At 40.4% G+C, this 23,594-nt stretch overlaps 1 protein-coding gene across 1 annotated transcript in view; it reads left to right on the forward strand.

The window, feature by feature from the left end:
• The window catches only part of LOC126252378 (sodium channel protein Nach-like), a 169,311-nt gene that overhangs the window by 50,319 nt on the left and 95,398 nt on the right, over positions 1–23,594 (forward strand). The window contains exons 5-6 of the mRNA XM_049953269.1: positions 16,342–16,450; positions 16,576–16,843. Coding sequence (XP_049809226.1) covers positions 16,342–16,450; positions 16,576–16,843 — 377 coding nt within the window. The remainder of the gene's footprint in view (positions 1–16,341; positions 16,451–16,575; positions 16,844–23,594) is intronic.

Below are 23,594 nucleotides of genomic sequence, written 5' to 3' on the forward strand. Positions count from 1 at the left end.
CACATCAGTCAATCATCCAGGCTGTTGCCCCTGCAACTACTGACAAGGCTGCTGCCCCTCTTCATGAACCACACATTTGTCTGGCCTCTCAACAGATACCCCTTCGTTGTGCTTGCACCTACAGTATGGCTATCTGTATCGCTGAGGCACGCAACCATCCCCACCAACGGCAAGGTCCATGGTTCATTTCTTTTATAGAAATCAAAAAGGCTTTATGAGACAATTCCTTATGCTTAATCATAAGTCCACAATCAGTTCTTCTTCTTCTGTTAATGTTAAGGAAAAATCATCTGAAGTTTCCATGAATGAGTTTCGAATCCAATCGTACTGTTCAGTGTTGAGTGATGGAAAATATGAACTGAGTTTCTCTTCTAACCTTATTCAATGATCTAGTACTATTCGAAGTATTTCATTTATACATGTGCTCCTTACCAACGGGAACATTTCCAACTTACCTTGAACAGCTTTTCTTCTCCATGTTTCTTTTCTGTGAAATGCTTTAATTTTGTCGGTGTATGTGAGGATATTTGCTTCTTTCACTTGCATGCTAGATTGTAAAATATTGAACTGCAGAAATATATCGAACAAATACTACAATCTGGCAATCCAAAATGTACTCCAAAGGAGGTTGCAAAATGTAAATGTTTCGTTTCTTCGACAAAAACACGCGAAGTTCTTGTCATAGCTCGAGCTCACCGGTAAGCACTTCCCCTCTCGACAACCACCTGACTGCTGTGTGTAAATGCAACCCTCTTTGTGCTGACTCCATATCGAATAAACGAAATTGACAGGTCTTGTTTTAATAAAATTTACCATCTGAACAAATGCTCTAAGATTTTTCTCAATGATTTTCCCAATGTTTTTGCTACTGAGGCCTCTCTATGAGTAAAACAGTGAGTTATGACAATATCATAATTTTTTTTTTACAAAAGAAATAAGGCACTTAACACAGCCTACCATTGAAGGGGCTCCATCTATACAAATGCCTACACACAACCCATGTTAACTGCCACTTATTAAGATAATCATTTAAAATGTGCAAAACGTCCTCACATTTAGTAGACACATTTAATTCTTTGCAAAAAAGAAACTGATTTACTACTTGATCTTAATTAATGAAATGGACAAAGGCTTAAAGTTGCGATTGGTTTGTTATGTCTGTTGATTCATCAACTTGGAAAACAAAGTTTGAGTGCTTGAGTTTATTACTGCAAACGTTTTTCTCAATATCAGTAGTTTTTTTTGTAATATGCTTGTGAACTGTATCACTCGACAAAGGAATCTAGATTATTTTCATAGTTGCTTTATTTCCTAGCATCGTCATGACAACTTTTTTTTTCTTTTTTTTGCAAGCAGGCAAAATACGTGACTCATCTATAGTATAGCCTTTGCCATTAGTTCAGAGACTTGGTAGGAAGCGATCACGGATTTATCAGAAACAGACATTACACTTTTAAAAGAATTTGCTGCCCTTGTTTGCTGTCCAGATAATTTCATGAAGTAGCTTACAGTTTTATCTTTCATATGTGAATGCGTTGTTTTAAAATGATTGCCCAGTTTACTAGGAATCAGAGATTCAGTTGCCATTTTATACACAAATACTAAGCACACTGGGAAAGGATAATCTTCACTCCCAGTCAAAGTGAAACCATAACTTAAGTAGCTTTCATTGTATTTACGAGTAGGCCGCTGCTTGCTTTTTTACTTGCACTTAGCGTTTGTTCACTTCCAGAATCGGATTCTTCAACGGGATGCTCGTATTTCAGAAATCTGTCCATTTTATTCGATTGTATTTTGCATATAAGATTCACTTCTAGCGCTTTCAAAATAATCACTACCCTGTACACGAAACACAAGCCCCACGACCGCTAACAACACCTCACTGACATATCACCTGAAAGCTCAAGTGCACCACAATGGAAACGCGTTTTCCTTCTGGGCCTGGATTCTTGTTTCCTCCATGGGTTAACAGTGCTGCGAACGATAATTTTCAAGTTCCGTTAACCTTGCTGGAAGCTTCTGTCATTAATCCGCTAGATCACTCTACTGTAGTGGAAATGACGCTCAGCACTAGCAAGGCTTCATAAACAATAACGATCTTGTTCACATGCGCTACTCCTCTGTAGCAAAGAACATGAAATGAAATTCTTTTAGTCACGGACAACTCGAGGTCAAACAATAAGCAGCTCTCATAGATACATTCCTGTACTCTCTTTACAATAATATTTTGTTGACAACAGAATGTTATGCATTTTCAGTAAAATACAAACATCAAAAAAAGTTTTACATCACCCCGGTTGCCAGAACTCCTGGAGATAGACGTTGACTATGGATATTGTATCACAGACACAGTCCATTTGACTGTTCAGATATATCACAAAACCTGCCTAAAGATGTAAACAACCATGAATGAGCAGCGCCCATAAGATGGAGGGGCTCCGACAACCGATCAGTTCCAGTCATTCCACTAGGAAGGAGCTACACGGCTCGTGTTGTCTGCATTTCAACCATGCCTAGACGGTCAATACCGCGGTTCGATCGCGTACGCAGTCTTACTTTGTGCCAGGAAGGCCTCTCAACAAGGAAAGTGTCCAGGCGTCTCGGAATGAACGAAAGCGATGGTTTTCGTACATGGAGGAGATACAGAGAAACAGGAAGTGTACATGACTTGCCTCGCTCAGGCCGCTCAAGGGCTACTACTGCAGTGGATGACCGCTACCTACGGATTATGGCTCGGGGGAACCCTGACAGCAACGCCGCCATGCTGAATAATGCTTTTCGTGCAGCCACAGGACGTCGTGTTACGACTCAAACTGTGCTCAATAGGCTGCATGATGCGCAACTTCACTCCCGACGTCCATGGCAAGGTCCATCTTTGCAACCACGACACCAAGCAGCGCGATACAGATGGGCCCAGCAAAATGCCGAATGGTCCGCTCAGGATTTGCATCACGTTCTCTTCACCGATGAGTGTCGCGTATGCCTTCAACCAGACATTCGTCGGAGACGTGTTTGGGGGCAATCCGGTCAGGCTGAACGCTTTAGACACACTGTCCAGCGAGTGCAGGAAGGTGAAGGTTCGCTGCTGTTTCTGGGGTGGAATTATGGGGGGCCGACGTATGCCGCTGGTGGTCATGGCAGGCGCCGTAACGGCGGTACGATACGAGAATGCCATTCTCCGACCGATAATTCAACAATATCGGCAGAATATTGTCGAGGCAGTCGTATCCATGGACGAAAATTCGCACCCCCATCGTGCACATCTTGAGAATGACTTGTTTCAGGATAACGACATCGCTCGACTAGAGTGGCCAGACATGAACCCTCTCGAACATGCCTGGGATTGATTGAAAAGGGCTGTTTATGGACGACGTGACCCACCAACAACTCCGCCGAAGCTCCGTTGAGGAGTGGGACAATCTGGATAACAGTTCTTTGATTAAATCGTGGATAGTATGCCACGACGAATACAGGCATGCATCAATGCAAGAGGACGTGCTAGTGATTATTAGAGGCACCGGTATGTACAGCAATCTGGACCACCACCTCTGAAGGTCTCTCTGTATGGTGGTTCAGCATGCTATATGTGATTTTCATGAGCAATGAAAAGGGCGGAAATAATGTTTATGTTGAACTCCATTCCTATTTCCTGCACAAGTTCCGGAACTCTCGGAACAGAGGTGATGCAAAACTTTTCTGATGTGTGTATTATTGAAAAGCGACTGGTTGCACATGTATTTATAATGTTTTGATACACTGTCGCGATACATAAGTAGGTCGTAATGGCCAACAATAATAATATGCAATTCACTTCCTACGTGCTGTTGCAGCGTCACTCGGAGTTAGATGGAATAGATTAGCAATCATTGGGAACGCCACGAAACCTTCCGAATTCTGTGGACAAGTTTTGATCACATGCATAGCGCACAAGGCTGAATTTCAGCAAGGCTACCATCATAAAAGAAAAACGTCTACAGGTAAATAAAATGCGAAACAAAAGCACGACACGATCAGATAATATCCGTAAGAGCTCCCGTCGGAAAAATCCGTCAGTCGTCATATATTTTTTCTCCGTTTTCTCCTGATTCTGAACGTTTGGATCTGACCAGAAATCCTTTAAAGCTTGAAAACACTGGATTAACTCAATGTTTACTTACAAACTTTAAGAGCGACACAAGTGTTGCACCGTATGGTTACGGAAAGAAGGCTCGGTACGAGGTGCGCTAAAATAACTTGCACGGCGCCTACAGGGCGAAGGGAGGTGAGAGGGGGGATGGTTAGGAAAATTTCACGACCAGGGCTGGTCATCCACGGATGCCTGTGCGCCTGGTACTGACCAGTGACTAATACAGTTACATTTTACACACAGAAGTAAAAAGTTTCTCTAAAAACGCATTATTTCTATCAAAAATTGTGTAATTAAAGTAAGGGTGTTGTAATGCAGTTCTAGTGCAAGGAGGTGAAGAAAATGACATTTTAGGCATTTGTTAATTATGAATAACCATGAAGCATTATGTTGTAGGAAACTTGCGGTCCATGTTTTGGAGTCTTGGACTGCGCGCACGGAGGCTTACCGGCAGTCGTTCTTCCCGCGAACCATACGCGACTGGAACCGGATAGGGAGGTAATGACAGTGGCACGTAAAATGCCCTGCGCCACACACCGTTGGGTGGCTTGCGGAGTATAAATGTAGATGTAGATGTAGAAGTTCTTTACAACATATGAAATAAGTTATGAAACGTCCCCTTTGAACAATTATAAATGACTGTGCTTAAACTGACACACAATATTTTTAGCGCAACGCAATCTGACTTTCAAAAATCCCTACAAAAGAATGGCCCTGACTAACATTAACCTATACCTTTCACAAATCACTTACCGCACAAAAATCTTGGTTACTCGAACTACTGCAATACAGCGAGCGCCACTACTGCCAGCTAAATAAAAGATTCAAACTACGGAAGGCACTAACTACTGATAGACATAGTTAGCAAATGAAAGATTTTAATAGAGAACAAACAATGTATTTACCTTAAAAGTGTTGAAAAATCATAATATACATAGCAGTTCATGACATCCAGTCTTACAAATTTCAAAACTCCGCCATTTCTCTCCCCACATCCACCACTGCTGGCGGCTCACCTCCAACTGTGCACCCGGCCGCGGTGGTCTCGCGGTTCTAGGCGCGCAGTCCGGAACCGCGCGACTGCTACGGTCGCAGGTTCGAATCCTGCCTCGGGCATGGATGTGTGTGATGTCCTTAGGTTAGTTAGGTTTAAGTAGTTCTAAGTTCTATGGGACTAATGGCCACAGCTGTTAAGTCCCATAGTGCTCAGAGCTATTTGAACCATTTGAACCAACTGTGCAACGCTACGCGCTGTTAACATCCAGCTGCCCAACACTACAATGGCAGACAACAATGCAAACTAGCCACAGACTGCACACAGCACAGCCAGTGATTTTCATACAGAGCGCTACGTAACGTTGCCAATAAGAAAACATAAACAACCTACTTACATAGCCCCCATGCTCCCCACAACAAATTTTACAAATTATTTGGGCAGTGGCTAATAATGATTTGATAAAATTTTTCATAATTACAATAACAAAGATATCAAATGCACACACTTATTGATACAATGTTGGTCAAAAGCTAAAATTTTCTCACACTCCATGAAGACAGTCCTGATCATTCATCACAGTAAAACTGCCGTTTCTTTTCTCAAAGTCTGAGCAGTAAAAGTCAATGCACATGGAAGTAGTGGATTTCCATGCAGTCTTGAAGAAGTAGTGTTGTCCTTCCAACGGAAAGACAGTTCTGACTCTCGACATGCAGACAGGTAATGGGCCACGACAGAGCAAACCCACCACAGAGTCAGTTGAAGTTTTGAAGAATATTGGTATGTAGGTCATCACAGAGCAGACCACTGTAGCCTTGTTAGAGATTACGGTATTGGTGGGCCACCAGAGGTGCAGACCCACTGCAGTCCTTGTAGAAATAATGGTGTTGGTGAGTCATCAAAGGTGTAGACCCACTGTAGTCCTGGGCCACTAGAGGTGCAGACCCACTGCAGTCCTTGTAGAAATAATGGTATTGGTGGGTCATCAAAGATGCAGACCCACTGTAGTCCTTGTAGAGACGGCCAGCAGCCATCTGTTGCGACTGTGCAGGTGCACAATCACAATCGAATAGTCTTGCGGAGAATATAGCAAGTCTATAAACCACCACATGTCCACTCACAAAATTTTTTTTGAAATGTCCTTAGAACCAGCAATGCTGTCATCCAGTCCCTTGCTGAATTATTAACACACGTGCAAACACTATCGGTCCCTACTTCTTATACATTGTCCATATACTATGACCAACAGAAACGTGTGCAGTAAAATGTAACTTACAAGTAACTTAATTTGATGAACTGGTGTCAATTACAATTTTATAACATAAGAATACAATAACAAAGGTACAAAATACATCATTAAAGAACATAACAATACAGATAACATTTTTAGTAACACAGACTTTACAAAAGAATAGAAATAAACATATACATCAGTGTTACAGGAATTATGACATAAGTAAATACATAAAAGATCAGAATAACTTTTGAAACATCAACTTCACACATGAGCAACAAAACAGAACAGATAAATAATGTCTAAACATCTTTACAAAGTAAATAACATATTATTAGAAAAATTTTACAACATAAATCTTATTAGCTAAACATATAAAGACAGGAAAAACACAAATATACAAGAGTACACAAACACATAGCAGAATAACACAGGGTGAAAGGACAGTGTTCGTTTTCAGTGTAACATTTGGTACTGCAGTATTTTGCAAACAAAACCTTTTTTTCTTGGAGATCTCCCTTCATTCATCATTAGTCCCAAAAAGTCCTATCTATACCTGCTTTCTGTACTTTTTTCGTATAACTTCTCAATGCATTTCTTCCAATTGATCGCAACTCATTCTCTTATATAGCCTACCCCATCTTAAGCTAACTTAAATCTACTGAGCTCAGATGCTAAACTAAGGAACGAGGCAATGCTGCAGCACAAAACAATTAACACAAACAGCAATGATAAAAAATACAAATGGCAAAGCAAATGCAATATTACAACTAATATAAGGCAATGCGCAGCAAACGAGAAAAATAAATCCGTAGTAAAACTGGCTTAACAGAGTAATACAAAGTGAAATTTAGTAGCACTATGCCTGGCAAACAGCAGCAGTAAATGCTATAACTTATACCTAAGCATGACAAAGCTCAAGCAGAAAAAATAGTACGCTAAAGACAACAATGCAGATAAAAGAAATGTATAATCACATCTTAATGCCTATGTAATTAAAGTGGTGCACCACAACTATTTCTACAAAAGAAATTACCAAGTACTTGAAAAGTAAATTATATATGCAGTTACTGTTATTGGTCCCTTCTTATTGTTCTTTCCATTCCAAGTGCTCCTTTTTCGAAGAATGTGGGTCATAAAATAATTATTTAATAGATCTGTTGACATAAAGTGTTCACATTACCAAATGCATTTAATTTTATTTTATAAAACCAATGCTGCAACATAGCTGGAATCCTGATATCAAATGAAATAAGCAATTACGTAAACCAAAGCATAAAAATGTCATTCAATAGTCATGTGACATTTCATAAGTTAGTAGAAATTCTCTCAACTCTCGTAGAAAGACGCTTGTCATAAACAGGTGTGCAGATGTAAGTATCTTTCCAAGTAATGAGCGTGTCGTATTAGTGATGCTATCTACAAAGGAATGTCAATAGCGAGGATAATGGCCTCCTTTTTTTCTCCACCTGTGCCTCTGAAAGGCACACACTAATAGCTTTTTCTCCAGGCGACTGGCACACCTGGGCGCCACCTGGGTCACTTAGCTTCCTTACCGAAATATTTACGACAGCAGTTTGCGCTACAGTGACAGTCTCATATAAAAAAAATTTCAGAGGTCGAGAATTTGCGTTACGAATGTGTAGAAACAAAATCCCATTGATATAACACAGTCCAAAAAATTTTCGTCGGCATTGTAATACATTCACGCATTTACATACATTTCATAACTCTTAAAGTACGATTCTTGGTTTCCAACAACCTTTTTCACAAACCAGAGTCCCTAACCACTACTCATTATTCTTTACCTTATTCGTCGACACTTCTTCAATATTTCATCATAACAGATACGTAGCATACTCAAATAACTCATATGGCATCAGCTTATTGATCATAAACATACCGCAACAGCATAATACACATAGTCATCGTAATAATAACATCATAACACCTCAGTCAACTCTCAAAATCGTCGTAGCTTCCTCTAATAATTTCAAAACCTAAAAAAAATTCTCTGCTCATTTCAATAGTGTCATCTACCTCAAACGTACTTTAAAAACGTGATCCCATACCAAATACATCACTCAAAGCTCTCATAGTATCACAATGGTTCCGAAAAATATGAAGGGTTCACACAGTGCAGACAAAATACAATTTCATAAGTGTGAAGTTATCCAACTGTGTAATTGTGTAAACATGTGTCACTGATGTAGTAAAAAAAAAGTTTATCTCTCAGTTAAATGATCAGATAGCTGTGTAATTTGTGTGTTAGAGAAATATGGTACCGATGTGTAAAATTGTATAAGCAAATACCATATAAGCTAGGGCTCCTTGTGATTGCCAAACACATGGTACACAAAGTAAGCGTGTACCCCCCTGAGGATTAATGTAATTATACCCTCAGGTGTTACAGATTACAGCAATGGAATGAAATGTATCACGGAAAACCCTTGTATCATTGTACTTCAAATATCTTAAAAAATAAATGTTTTAAGTGCGGAATTAATCACTCAAATACTTGTACTGTAGCGCTAAACTGTGCGTCATGTTGTAAGATAATCTCTTTGGAAGTCTCATAGTTATCGTCCTCCAAAAGCTAAGTTCTGCAGAAGTCAATGTACTTACCTCATGATAAACAAAAGTGAAATGCTTTGTGTATAGATATCGTAGTTATTATGCTTATTGTTGTGATGAAGAAAGTACTGTACTGTAACGTATTGTTGTGCTACGGAAAAGGCTGTCTCATTGTAGCTATACCACAAAAGTTACTACTAAAACATGTTTTACTTTCGAGAATAAAACAGAAAACTGTGCAGATATAAAACAGAAACACTGCAAAAGCAACATTGTAAATTGTCACTCATTAGTAGCGTCGTGATAAAATCGTGTAGCTGTCACATAAACTAACCACTGTGTCATCTGGTATCTCACAGAAAGTACTTTAAATCCAGAATGTACTTTCAAGTACACCAAAATGTTGCACTAAAATCTCATTAGCAGTACTGGTAAATGTTCTAAGTATGTGAGCCTTATAGTCGTTACGTAATCGTGCAACTAACAAGCAAGAATGTACACACACAATAACACTGTGTCGTCTGTTCACAATAACAATGCATTTTTAATTTCTGTATAATAAGTTCTCTTGATTCTTGGCTGGATATTTAACTTCAAACATTGTTGCATGTTAACAGTTTCTAAGTCTGACAAAGCATACTAGTAACGTGAAGCGAAAAATATTATGGCAGAGGCTAAGTTAAAAAGCAGATTATCTCTCAAGAAACGGTTTTCAATATGAAATGTGGTGCAATCCTTTACTCTTCCTAGTACGCAGAGTTTCAACATGAACGCAATTATCATGCGGTATACGTCGGTAAAGAATACTGGAATTTTTCTCAAGTTTAGCGTCTATATTATTTTTCCCTGAGCCAGCGGGCGCACGTGGCTGCCTGCGGTGCGAGTCATTGTCTGTCTCTTTGTTGTCGCGCATCGTTATTAGGATTAGGAGACCTAACTTCTACAAATTCACCTTGTCGAGAGGGCCCTGCTCTGTTTGAATCCCGCCAGTTCTGATGCAATTCAGGTCTGTCGTTACGATCATATCGTCTGTCGCCATGTCGGTAGATTCCATAGTTTCTTTCTTGTCGGTCACGTGGTGGAAATTTCTCCCTGAATCGTAACTGCGCGCTGGACCATTGCGTCTAAAGTTATTCTGTCTCCCCTGATAATATTTATTTTGGTTCCATATTGTCTGTTCCTCTGATTGTCTCTGTGATAGTCATTACCGCAGAGAGGTGATCTTTCCCTGTAATTATTACTACTCTGCCAACGGTTGTCATATGGGTGGTGTCTGTTTTGGTCACGATTTGTGTTGTGAGAATAGCCTGGTCGTGTCCAGTTATTATTTCTTTCGTCGCGGAATTGCGACGGATGTGACCTGTAATTGTTGTGTTCCTGTTTTCGCATTCCGCGATTATCAGTGTCAATTTCTAATTCTTGTAAGAGTCCCTGAAAAGCTTCAATGTCGTCTTTGCAACGTCCTGCCGAAATAATATGTCGTAAATAATCAGGTAATTTGATTAAGCAAATGCGGATGAGTTCTGAGGGGCTGTATGGGTTTGACAGGTACTGATTCTTGTGCAACATGTCTTCAAAATATTTCACAAGACTGGAAAATTCAGATTGTTCGAAATGTTTCATCATTATGATGCTATGCTTTACTCAGTCTTGTGTAGTTTGTGACCAATATGCTGAGAGGAAGGCATGGTAAAATTCTCCTTCACTGTGACAATCGTGAATGACCGATCGCATTCTTACAGCTGGTTCATTCTCTAAGTAGCCACACATAAATTCTAATCTGTGCTCTAATGACCAGTTGGGAGGAAAACAATGAGAGAATTGATGGAGCCATGCTTGTGGATGAATGTCGTTGCCAGAATTCTTAAATGTTTTGAATTTACATGTAGTAATGAATAGCTTATAGTCAAAATCATCATGTCGGCGAGTCGCATGTCGGTCATTGTTACGTCGTTTCGGCGGTTCCATCTCAAAATTCGGTGTACCTTGCCAATTTCTTTCATAATTTCCGAAGTGCCCTGAGTTATTATTTTGTGGCTTTTCCGTATTTCTATGTCCCTCTTCCTGTATTGGAGCGCGAGTGGCCTCTGAAATACATAATTCTTGTATTACCTGAGTCAGCTGATCTTGTACTTCCCGGATTTCTCTTTGGTGTTGTGTATTAATTTGATTCTGATTTTGTTTGGATTTCCTAATTTGTTCGCACTCTTCTATGTCATTAAAGACTACCGGTTTTGTGTCATTCAGATTATCATCTACCTTCGTAGATAAATTATTTAGCTGATCAGAAAGTTCAACTATTCTCTGATAATGAACTAATTTCCTCCATGTGTCTTTCTACTGTGTCCTTTAAGTATTCCTGAGTTTTTGCAAGTTGCGTAACCGAATCGGTAGATGCAACTGAGTCAATTTTAGCTTGCAAGGTCTCATGATTTTCATGAACAATAATTTGCAGTTCTTTTATGGCTGCTTCGTGATTCTGTAATGCATTTTCATGCCGCGAAAAAATAGGTTGAAAATGCTCACAAATTTGTGTTTTTACGTCGTTACAGACTTTTTGACATTTCGATTCGATTTTACGTAACTCAGTAGTTAAATCTTCACGTGTTTGTTCAAGTGTGGTGTGAAGATTTTGTTCCATTGCGTCTAACTGTTGCTGTGTTTGTCTCTGATGTTGTTCGATTGTGTCTAACTTTTGAAGATTTTGTTCCATTGTGTCTAACTTTTGAAGCTTTTGCTGTGTTTCTCTCTGATTTTGTTCCATTGTGTCTAACTTTTGAAGCTTTTGTCCCATTTGTTGCATTAATTGTAATAACAATGCACTGGTGTCTGAAACATGTTCCTCAGTGCTTTTCGGCAGTGAATTTGCACCGGCAACATTCACATTTTGACAAGCGGAAAATGTGTCTTGACTCATTTGAGAAAACGGTGAGAACCCAAAACCTGAGTCTACAGTATTTGCAATATTGTGTTCTGTCATTCCCGATTCCTGAGGCGAGCTGTTGCCGACCGATCGATCGATAATGCTTCCCTGTTCACTACCTGTTTCACTGTCTACACCATTATTTGACGCCCGCTCCATTTCCCTATGCACAGTTACCAAATTACTACTTTGAATGTCTGTTAATTCATTACACAGCGGTGCTGGTAAGCTACGCTTGTCGTCATTATTATTTCTCTGTTTACTTTGGAGCCTAGTGTTACGTTTTTCACACGCCATTATTGTCACAATATTTCACACGATAACACAGAAAATAGGCGAACACATTAACATAGCGCTGAAAATAATATCTAGTTAATTGCAAGCTGCGAAATACTTGGTGCAAATTTACATGCGTGCCACACCTGTTTTACTGTACAACAATGAAAGACTGCAACTACAAAGGAGATTCTCTCTACAATTACGTGCTAGCAATAAACAAAATCTACACTAATTACGCAAACTACAAGAAAAAATCAGAAGATTCCAGTGAGATATCCTCGGCTAAGGGTCGACATACGATACGTCCCCTTAGAACAATTATAAATGACTGTGCTTAAACTGACACACAATATTTTTAGCGCAACGCAATCTGACTTTCAAAAATCCCTACAAAAGAATGGCCCTGACTAACATTAACCTATACCTTTCACAAATCACTTACCTCACAAAAATCTTGGTTACTCGAACTACTGCAATACAGCGGGCGCCACTACTGCCAGCTAAATAAAAGATTCAAACTGCTGAAGGCACTAACTACTGATAGGCATAGTTAGCAAATCAAAGATTTTAATAGAGAACAAAAAATGTATTTACCTTAATAGTGTTGAAAAATCGTAATATACATAGCAGTTCATGACATCCAGTCTTACAAATTTCAAAACTCCGCCATTTCTCTCCCCACATCCACCACTGCTGGCGGCTCACCTCCAACTGTGCAACGCTGCGCGCTGTTAACATCCAGCTGCCCAACACTACAATGGCGGACAACAATGCAAACTAGCCACAGATTGCACACAGCACAGCCAGTGATTTTCATACAGAGCGCTACGTCACGTTGCCAATAAGAAAACATAAACAGGCTACTTACAAAGTTACTGTGTTTGCCATACTAAACTTTACGATGGATAAAGTGTTAGGTTTATAAATATAGTTACATTCATTTTTAAATGAATTAATCAGTCCCAGCACTGCATATTATTTGGTTTTGTAGCAATAGGACAATTATGTGAACATTCTGTTTCTCCGGACCGCAACATTCTGCCACCCGAATAATTTTTTTTTCGCCCCTCTGCAAATTACACTTTCCGTAGAATTCCTTACACTTCTCAACAGTGTAAGGGATGACCTCGATGGGCCAGCAATGGCTTTATCATCACTCATTATTTTGAAATACCTTTGCCCAGATCCCATACAGCCGCTACTGTTAGCTAAGATTAGCAGCAATGGAAGAGAGAAGACAGTGGGCATGAAACGTTCGAATACCGTCGACTCTACAAGGAGTAAGCTACTTTACTTCCTTAAACAAACTGAAATATTCGACAAAACTTAAGGACTGTCGTGAAATGGATAAAATGGAGTAGCTACAGTATAAGTTCTTTTATATTTGGCCATATGTTTTCCTAAAATATTACAGGGCGCACCCGTAAATGTTCTAGGGCGCACCATTACGCCCTGGCGCACACTTTGAGAACCACTACTCTAACCTACCTCCTCCTCCTACCGAATGTAGCAGAGGGAACTAATTTAGGAATCTTATAATACTTTTAAGAACCCAATCGTGACCTCATTTTCCCGACTGATCAATTTATTGTTCCCGATAGTTGTATTGCGTGTACACATGCATTTGGTATGGGCAGGAATGGCCTGTGTGGGTGTTTATCTCTCCCCGACCGGTGCAGATGGATGCTACCCTGTAGACGGCGAATGGCACCCGCCTCGCGACCGGTAGTTTGAGTGATCTGTAGGATTTCTTTTCACCAGGTATGTTTAGTGGAAAGTTGTGGTGGAGGAGGGTGTTTGTGCTCTAAGACGTTGGTGCAAATAAAAATGTTCAAATCTGTGTGATATCTTATGTGACTTAACTGCTAAGGTCATCAGTCCCTAAGCTTACACACTACTTAACCGAAATTATCCTAAGAACAAACACACACACCCATGCCCGAGGGAGGATTCAAACCTCCGCCGGGACCAGCCTCACAGTCCATGACTGCAGCGCCTGAGACCGCTCGGCTAATCCCGCGCGGCTTGGTGCATATAAAGCCTCAGATATATTTAGTGCAACGATCTATTTGGATGGAAATTTCATTACTTGAGTTGCATAATGTTTGTGTGTGATACTCAAACACTGAAAATAAGTTTCACTACGAAGAAGAATCATTGTAAGGCAGAGGTGAGTGATTTGAACTATCTATTTGAGTCCTGTAAATTGTTAAACAATTAATTTGAGAGGCTAGTACAAATGGATTATTTCACTCTATATTTGATACGAAATTGCATCAGCTCTCCCTTTGCCTCCAGCATTAGCAAATAGGAACACTGTATTATGAGGAAAGATGAAAACCTCTGTCTGCTTGTTTCGGGATTTTGGTTCGCACACACAAGCATAGAATGGCCTCTTGAGAAAGGTGGAGACAGGAAGCGAGACTGGAATTCCCGAACCAACAGAATGCCACAACTTGATAATTTGTTTGGGGGCCGCGAGATCCAAGGAGGTCGATATGCTGTCTGTGGTCAGTGGTATTTAGTAATGTGAGCTGTAATTTGGACATTGGGAGGTTTTGACTTTCGCGGTGTTGCCCTGACGATAGACACATGCATCGGAGACCCCGAACGGTGGTTACTACACTGCATTTCTTTCTATTCATGATCTGTGACCAATTTCGCAGCGTGTAACTGTCAGTGCAATATGACTACTGTATTTTTGTCGATCTGTACAAAATAGTTTGCTGCCGAGATTTTAGTAATTTGTCCATCTGCAGAAAGTGGCGATGGGATTCTATATATGTCATGAACTTTTAGATATGTAATTTTTCAGATTTTCCTCTCCGTGCTTAGACACCAGTGTGCTTCGAAAAATGAGGGAAATAAAAGATAAGAGTCTAACATCCATGACTCCAGCAGCAAATATAAACTAAGCCTGTTCAGCATTTCCATGCACAATCAGAACAGACGAGTGCTGCATTTGTTTAAATATTCCATACTGCAATCGATATCCACACATATTCTTTAAATAAATCTATATTCCATAAACCGCCTTGTGTCCCATAAATTGTTTAAATAAATATTATTCTTCACATTGTCTATATTGTTAAAATAATATTCCATACACTGAAATCGATTTCGCAGCAAATTTCGTAAATAAATAAATAAACTGTATTCCATACACAGTGTTGTATCCTATAAATTGTTTAAGTAAACAATATTCCACGCATTATCTAAATTGTTTTACAACATTCCTTACACTGCAAACGATTTGCGACCAACTGACCGATAAACAAAGTTTTATTGCCGCCAGTTTGCAGGTGGGGGAGGGAAGAGGCAAGGGTGTGGGTTTCTCAAAGTGGGAGAGGGTAATTATTTGATCGATTTCAATAATTAGTCAATGAAATTGATATCAAAAGTGTGCTTGTGTTGGCGAGTTGTGTTCTCTGAGGGGTGGGGTGGGAGGAGGAGAGGATGGGGGAGGAGGAGAGGGAGTCAGAGGGGTGGGTGTTTCTTGGAAAACAAGTTAACCAAACAATGGGGTAAGGACCTGTCAACAAAATGATGGATTATCCCCAGGAGGTCATAATCCTCGCAGCAGAACAATAGGTTAAGGAACTCTCAATCGAAAGAGAACGAAAAGTGTGCCCGTGAAGTAGGCAGCCCTCAATGTGTGCTTATACTCTTTTCGCCCCTCTACTTCTAAGGTCCCGTCGTAGTGAGAATGGGTTTTAATTTGAATGCTCCTCATAAGTTTACAAGCTATAACTTCTGTCTCATCTCTTATAATGCGTTTCCTAGTTTTTGAATTACTGTCTTATTAATGTTAATGTGGAACGATTGACATAACTAACAGTGTTCCCTAATGGTGTCTGCTGGTACCAGTTATACACATTCACGCGACTGTGCTCTCCAATTGTCACAGGGCCCGACAGAGCGTTACGATAAATGGTATACAAAACAATCTTATCGTCCATAATTAAGGTTGTTCAGATATTTATGCGCGTATTAGTAGTTGCCTAGCAACAACTCTTGCGACATGGTATCTGAATTCGTATCTGTATGCCTGAACTTCACTGAAGCGAAGCAAAAATAGTTTTTTACGTTACAAAATTATACATTTTTTGCGCTCACATACATTTATGATGATCGATATTTAATACTATGAAACTTGTATCCATGCTGAAAAACATTGTCAGTAATGAATACATGTACGTGCCGTTTTCCAGAAATTCGACAAAGCCAAAGAAATTTTCGGAGCCATGGAAATGTAACTCGGTTACTGATCAAGTATGCTACGGCCATTTGCAGTTTGACAAGTTGAAGACACAGGTGCAGGTGCGTCTGAATGTGAACGACAACGAAACAGAACAACTGTGTGATATACATGACATATTTTTCTCGTTGTGTACTAATAATCTGTTTCTATGTCCGTCTGGTTTTAATTATTTGAAAACTTTCAGATATTTGTTCACTCTCCGTACGAGATAGCAGCTACAGGAACGTGGTTCCACTATCTGGAAGGAAAACGAGTCGTGAGCGCCACGTTCAAAAACTTCCAGCTGGTATCGACACCGGAAGTCCTGGCATTAACTGTTCGACAGAGGGGCTGTTACTTGTATGATCAAAAGCGAAATTTGCCGTACAGCGTCAACCTTTGCAAAATGTTCTGTAGAGCGAATTTCGCAATGCGCTTATGTCGATGTGTGCCTTACTTCTACTCTACACTTGGTGAGTATAGATCCGTTTTTTCTGAGTTAAAGTTTTAGAAAAATCTGTATGTTGCCTGTTTGCGTCTTTCTTGAAATACTATCATACAGTCACATTTATTTCAGACAAAAATTCTGACTGAACACTCGTATTTGTTGTTGCGAGACTACAAGTACAGTCATTACAAGCCAAAATCTTGTCTGTTGTTGAACGCGTCGATACAGTCGATACGCCGGCTGCTGCAGGTGCTAAATGCAAGTAGTGCACTTGAAAGGCAGCTATAAAATTGCCCGCCCCTCAGAGTTTTGCTATCTGCAGTATTTTGAAACATTTTACGATGCGGGAGTTTCTAGAGGAAGTAAAGATTGTATGTAGAAATGGTGCTGTTTTTTTTTTTTCGCAAAACTTGTTATCGACATCCTGTTGCATGTCCCTGGACTTGATCGAAGTGGCAGTCCGTGGACAATGTCTTTCAAACATGCATTAGTAGATAGCGCGTACTGTTTCTACCAACCTGCGTTTCCTCCTGGTGCATCACGATTTAAGGGGCTCCGGAACGCCCTATACTTGCAATGTTAAAATAACGCTTATAAATTACATCTTTCCTCACAAAGTGTTTGAGGTAGGAAGTTGAACTTTTTACAGATTATTTATTGGATTATGGGCTACAACTTAACACAGGGATTTTACAAAATTTTAGTTCAGTTATTAAAGATGATTTTTTTTCAATTGTAATGAAAATTCACAACATTTTTTTGCAATTTTTTATTTACATATATTCAAAAATATACAGTTTTTTGGTAAAACGCTGTGTTAAATTATGCAGAAGGTACTGTGTAACATTTACTGAAAGTTTGAAACAAATATGTTTGGAAGATCCTTAGAAAACATGTAATTAGTATGAGAAAATAAAAGTTTTGGGAATCGAGCGACAAAGATTGGATTAACTTTTTAGTGCATTCCAGGTCCATAGGATGGATTATCTTCATCCTCTGCAAACTCCTCCTCCAGCTTCCTCTTGTTCCTCCTCCTGTTTACTCTTGCTTGTATTTCTAGACGCTTTACAGCCCTGTCTGCAGCCCGAAGGCGTTCCTTGTCTAAAGCAAGCATCGCTCGTACCATGTTAGAACCTATCTTCATTCCCATATTTCTAAATACCTTGCACCTTACAATGTTGCCATCATTGAAAGTCGCAACAGCATCATACACACCAAAGTGAAGTGTTTCTATTCCAACAAATACAGTCTTGGGGATTCTCGACCATATAACACTATTTACACTTTCATTGGGGTTTTGAGTTTTTCCGTGAATACACTTTTTCAACAGTTCAGGTGCTGCTAAGTCTCTGAAAATAGGTTTTATCACCTCCATTATTGCATGAGGCAGACTATGCTTATGAGTGTACACTTCACCAGTTAGCAAGTATTTTCTTTCCCACTTTGACTGCTATGGGCAGGTGTACTTGAGAGGTTAGGTTCACTCACTTGGTTATCGTCTTTATTGTTTACAGTAATAACACATACCTTTGGCTTTCCAACATTTCTCCTTTTCTTAAAAGCCTTCAGAGGATCTATAATAACTTTACTTTTACTCATTATTATACTTCAACAAAACAGAGACTCAAGAAACAGAATTAATTACGAATATTTTCGAGATAACGACAGAGTAAATAAACATGAAACAATCGACAATCACACCAGCGATATATATTGAACCATCACAGGTTAGCCACAGCACATACGTTATCTCACATCACTAAAATGTACCTGATGAACACGGACGTTAATAATAACACCATTTGACAGCAGTTTAACAGCGCCACAGTGGGTCACGCCCATGTAGAACACATTTCAAAAAAAATTTAAAAATAGTTGTAGTCTTCGGAATTGAATAAATTATATATCTATTAAAAGGTAATAGTCTGCAGATTCAGAAAACGCAAAAAAGTAAAAATTGAACTTTTCATGATTTTGAGCCTTTCCGGAGCCCCTTAAAAGATAAGACAATGGTTTTTTGTTGACTGCATTTCCACTACTTAAAAACCTAGTGCTGCATTTTTGAACTGATATTATTACAAACAAAATGCACACTGATGAGCAAAAACGTTATGACCATCTGCTTAATAGCTTGTCGTTGGAACGAAATACGTAACTGTTTCCACGTATCAGGGATCCGAAAGTTTGTTGGTAGGTTTGTGGAGGTATGTGGCATTAGAAATTTACGTACACGTCATGTACTTCGCATAAATAACGGGTCGCTGATTTCCGTACGATGGCTCCCGATAGCGACCCAGATGGGCTCGATAGGGTTGACATCAGGCGAATTTGGCCACCGAGACATCTACGTGAGTTTAGTGTAATCCTCCTCAAACCACTGTAGCACGGTTCTGGATCGGGGACGCAGACAATTACACTGCTGAAGGACAACATCGCCGTCGGGGAAGACATCTTGCATGAAGGGATGCAGGTGGTTCGCACGTGTCAGAATGTCTTGCATTACTACCGGAAGTCCGACGAAAACGCAGGAGAATGTCCCCCACAACATAATACTGCTGCCACCAACATGCGTCCGAGGCGTGCTGCACGTTCCGAGCCGCCGTTCACTTCGATGACGGCGTTTGTGGTGACGACCATCAAATTAGTGTAGCAAAAATGTGATTCACCCGATGAGGCGACACGTTTTCATTGATCGACGGTCGAGTCCCTATAGTCTCGTGCCCACTGCAGTCGTAATTGACAATGTCGTTGGGTCAACATGTGAACACGTAGGGGTGGTCTGCTGCGGAGCTCCATGTTCAACAATGTTTGATGAACGGTCTACTCCGAAACACTCGTGCGTGAGCCAGCATTATGCTCTTTAGGCGGAGATGCCACAGATCACCATCTATCCTACTTTACAGAGCAGACAAGCCTCCGAGCCTCATGTTCTGTGAAGAGTCGTGGACGTCCAGCTATTTGGGGTCTAGTGGTAGTTTCACTGTCCTTCTACCTCTCTCCCTAGATGCTCATGACAGTAGCACGTGATTATTCGACCAGCTTCGCCGTTTTCGAGATACACGTTCACAGGCTCAGCGTAATAATAATCTGCTCTTTGTCAAAGTTGCTTATCTCTATGGAAATTCCCCATTTGCAGCACACATCTTCGCTGGGGTGAACCCCCGTCAGTGTCTGCTCCGCTTACATACTTTTCTTACCGCGTCACGTGTCCGCAGCGCCACCAGTGGTATCCAAGATCACGGTGGGCAGTCGTCATAGCGTTCTGGCTTATCAGTGTAGTGCCTCAGTATTAGTGGCATTGGGAACAAAAATTTTCTTGTAACTCTTTTCTCGATAACTAATTTTTAGAGACCGTTGCTGTGCACAAAATACAGGCGGAGTTTTGCAAAGAAAAAGGAATGCTGTTTATTTACACAAATAGCGCCGTTACCTGTTTCGTGGCGACAGGTTCATCATCATATGGCTGTTCACATTTATATTACATCTGTTGTTGTTTACAATAGTTATTGGAAAGAAAACAACCAACAACTAATGTAAACGTGAACAACCGCATGAAGAACCTATCGGACTGAAACCGATAACAGCGCTATTTGCGCAAATAAATAGCTTTATTACTATGGGCTCATTGCTGTTTCGTTCTTTTCAAGAATCAGCTTGTAAAAACTTTCTTATTGACACTTAAAACCAGTCAGTTTCCTAGTACGCCACATTGAATTTCTTATTGAAGTATTTATTTATAATTTGTCTCATGATTCGTATACTCTGCAACTACCTCTAGTATCATGGAAGTTATTCTCTGGTCTCCTCTAGTTCCATTGAATTTATTCCATGATGCCTTCAAGCATTTATATCACCCAGTCCCTTCTTCTTGTCAGTTTTTTTCTTATGTTCCTTTCTTCGCAGATTCTGTGAAGAATATCCTCATTTCTTGTCTTATCAGTCCACCTAATTTTCAACATAGTACTTCATTTCAAACGCTTCGATCCTCTTAGTGCACGGTTTATCCACAGTCCATGAAACACTACCATACTGTGCTCCAAGCTTACATTCAGACAAATACTAATAGACTCCCCTCGTCCAGGAATGCTCTCTTTGTCTGTACTAAACCGCTTTATATATCCTCCCAACTTCGTGCCTCAAATGTTATTTTGCTCCCAAGGTAGCAGAATTCCTTAACTTCGTCTATTTCGTAATCCCCAACTGTGATGTTGCTTCTTAGTCCACTCCACACGTCCTGTAATTCTTTTTCACTTTCTACGACGACAGAAATGTCATCAGTGAATCTTATCATTGATATCCTCCCACCCAGATTTTCAATACCACTCCTGAAACTTTCTTTTATATCCTTCATTTATTCTTTCATGCATACCGATTGAATACCAGAGGGGAAAGACAACATCGCTGCCTCAAACTTTTTTAAACAGAGCACTCGGATCTTGGTTTACTGTCTTCACTGCTGACTCTTGATGCTTGTACAGATGGTATATCATCCATTCTTCCGTATCGCTTACTCCTATTTTTCTCAGAATTTCGAACATGTTGCACTATTTTACATTGTCGAATGCTTTTTACGGACTGAGTAAGGTGTCGCAGTGGATGCACACTGGACACGCATTCGGGAGAAAGGGCGTTCAAATCCCCATCCAGCCATCCCGATTTGGGATTTCCATGACTTCGCTAAATCGCTTAAGGCAGATGCCGGGTTGCTTCCTTTGAAAGAGAACTGCCGACTTCCTTCACCATCTTTCTGTAATGGCCTAATTATCAACGGGATGTTAAACTTAAATTTTCCTCTTTCCAATTCCATTTTCATGAGCGTGTCTTCATTTTTCTTATGTCCCGCTTTCCTTATCAATCGCAATATCAGGACTGCCTGCGTGCTGCACTAACCTCTTACAAAGCCAGACTGATCATCATCTAACACATGCTGAAGCCTTCGTAGGTTACATTACTCACATCAAATTGCCTCTCGTAACTAATGTCACTGATACAATGACAACTTAAATTATCAAGTATGTTCATATTCTATTTTATACTACTGTATTTAGTTGCAGATGTGAGAAGGAACGAACATATTTATGTATTTACGATAGCTATTGTGTACGGGAGAAACATCTGAACAAGTTAATCGATCAGCTGTCTAGGTTGTGATTGAGAATTTTTGCATATGGCATGTTGAAAACCGCTGCAGCAAAAGTTTGGCTGTGGATGCCCTTCCAATAAACTGTTACGTTTATGTAGCATAAATATTTACATCTCAAATTAATTATTGTATGTGATTTTTGAAAGTGATGGAGTATCTTAAGCTCTCCTATGTCTGCGTTTGGACGTCCAGTGCTTTTACGTGTGTCACTAAGGTTAATTTTGTGATTTGGTTATGAGTGTAACACTTGATGTATTTAGTTTGTTTGGTAGGAAATTTCCAGCCAGTCTGTCCTATGTAGTAGATTGATACTGTATATTCTTGAATCTGGAATTTTAATTTTTTGTTGTTAAAAGTATGAAATAATTTCTGATGTATTTTGTGGTGAAAGCTGCTATCACTTTATGTGATCTAATTATGTTTGCTATTTTTCGGAAAATGTTACCAGTAAATGGTATATTGATCACATATTTGACTATATTGTAAGTTTCTTCCATAGAGCCAGTATTTTCTTTCTTTTTTGCTATTTGTTTCTACATTTTCTCTGTCATTGTATAACATTACTGTCACATACTGCTATCTGATATCTGTTCATTTTTTGACCGCTATTTTGCAGTCACATTTGTCAGCATTGGGAAGGTGCGCTAGGAGGGGAAGGTCCGCTCCCTCTAGCAGTGCAGGTGGGCCCTGGAAGGTTCTAGGCCTCCTTTTTCGGGAGGAGGCAGTCTGTAAATCTCTTTTAAGTCAAGGACGCCTCTCTGGGGTGTTGGAAGCCAGGCCGTGCTCCGCTCTGCTGCTACTGTGTAAACACAGCCGGCACCAATCTACGTGATGCTAACTGAATGCCGCACCCACATTTTACCATCACGAGGTTTGCACTGGGCTGAAACAGTGTTACTTTTATTGGTTGGACCAGATGGGCCATGGCCAACGGCCCTGCTGCAGTAGTCACACCGGTTCCCGTCAGATCACCGAAGTTAAGCACTGTTGGGCTGAGCTAGCACTTGGATGGGTGACCATCCTGTCTGCCGAGCGCTGTTGGTAAGTGGAGTGCACTCAGCCCTTGCGAGGCAAACTGAGGAGCTACTTGACTGAGAAGTAGCGGCTCTGGTCACGAAAACTGACAACGGCCGGAAGAGTGGTGTGCTGACCACGGGCCCCTTTGTAAGCGCATCCAGTGACGCCCCTGGGCTGAGAGGATTACGCGGCGGCCGGTCGGTACCGTTTGGCCTTTCATGGCCTGTTCAGACGGAGTTTAGTTGAGATGGGCCATGCGATAGGTGGGGCAACACAATCTCACTGAAACAAACAAAATTTTTGTAGTGAAACACAAACAATACTCCCAAGCTAGCTGAGTATTCCCACGCTGTCTGGGCCTTTGAAGCAGTCCATAAAAGCAAAAATATAGTTCCTTCTCTTCAGGAGGTGGACTGGTGGGTGGGCTTGACATTCACATACCACCACACTGACGTGGGTTAATGGTTCTGTCCATACAATGCTTTGTACACACCACCAGTGGTGGCTTGCCACGCTACTCTGCCGCAAGACCCTTGCCAGTTCATCTGCATCCACCTCTCTGGTGCCTTTATCTTTCCTAAAGCAAAACTAATCGTCTCCTAACAGATCCTCAGTT

Source organism: Schistocerca nitens, chromosome 4 (assembly GCF_023898315.1).
Source record: "Schistocerca nitens isolate TAMUIC-IGC-003100 chromosome 4, iqSchNite1.1, whole genome shotgun sequence".
Lineage (NCBI taxonomy): Eukaryota > Metazoa > Arthropoda > Insecta > Orthoptera > Acrididae > Schistocerca > Schistocerca nitens.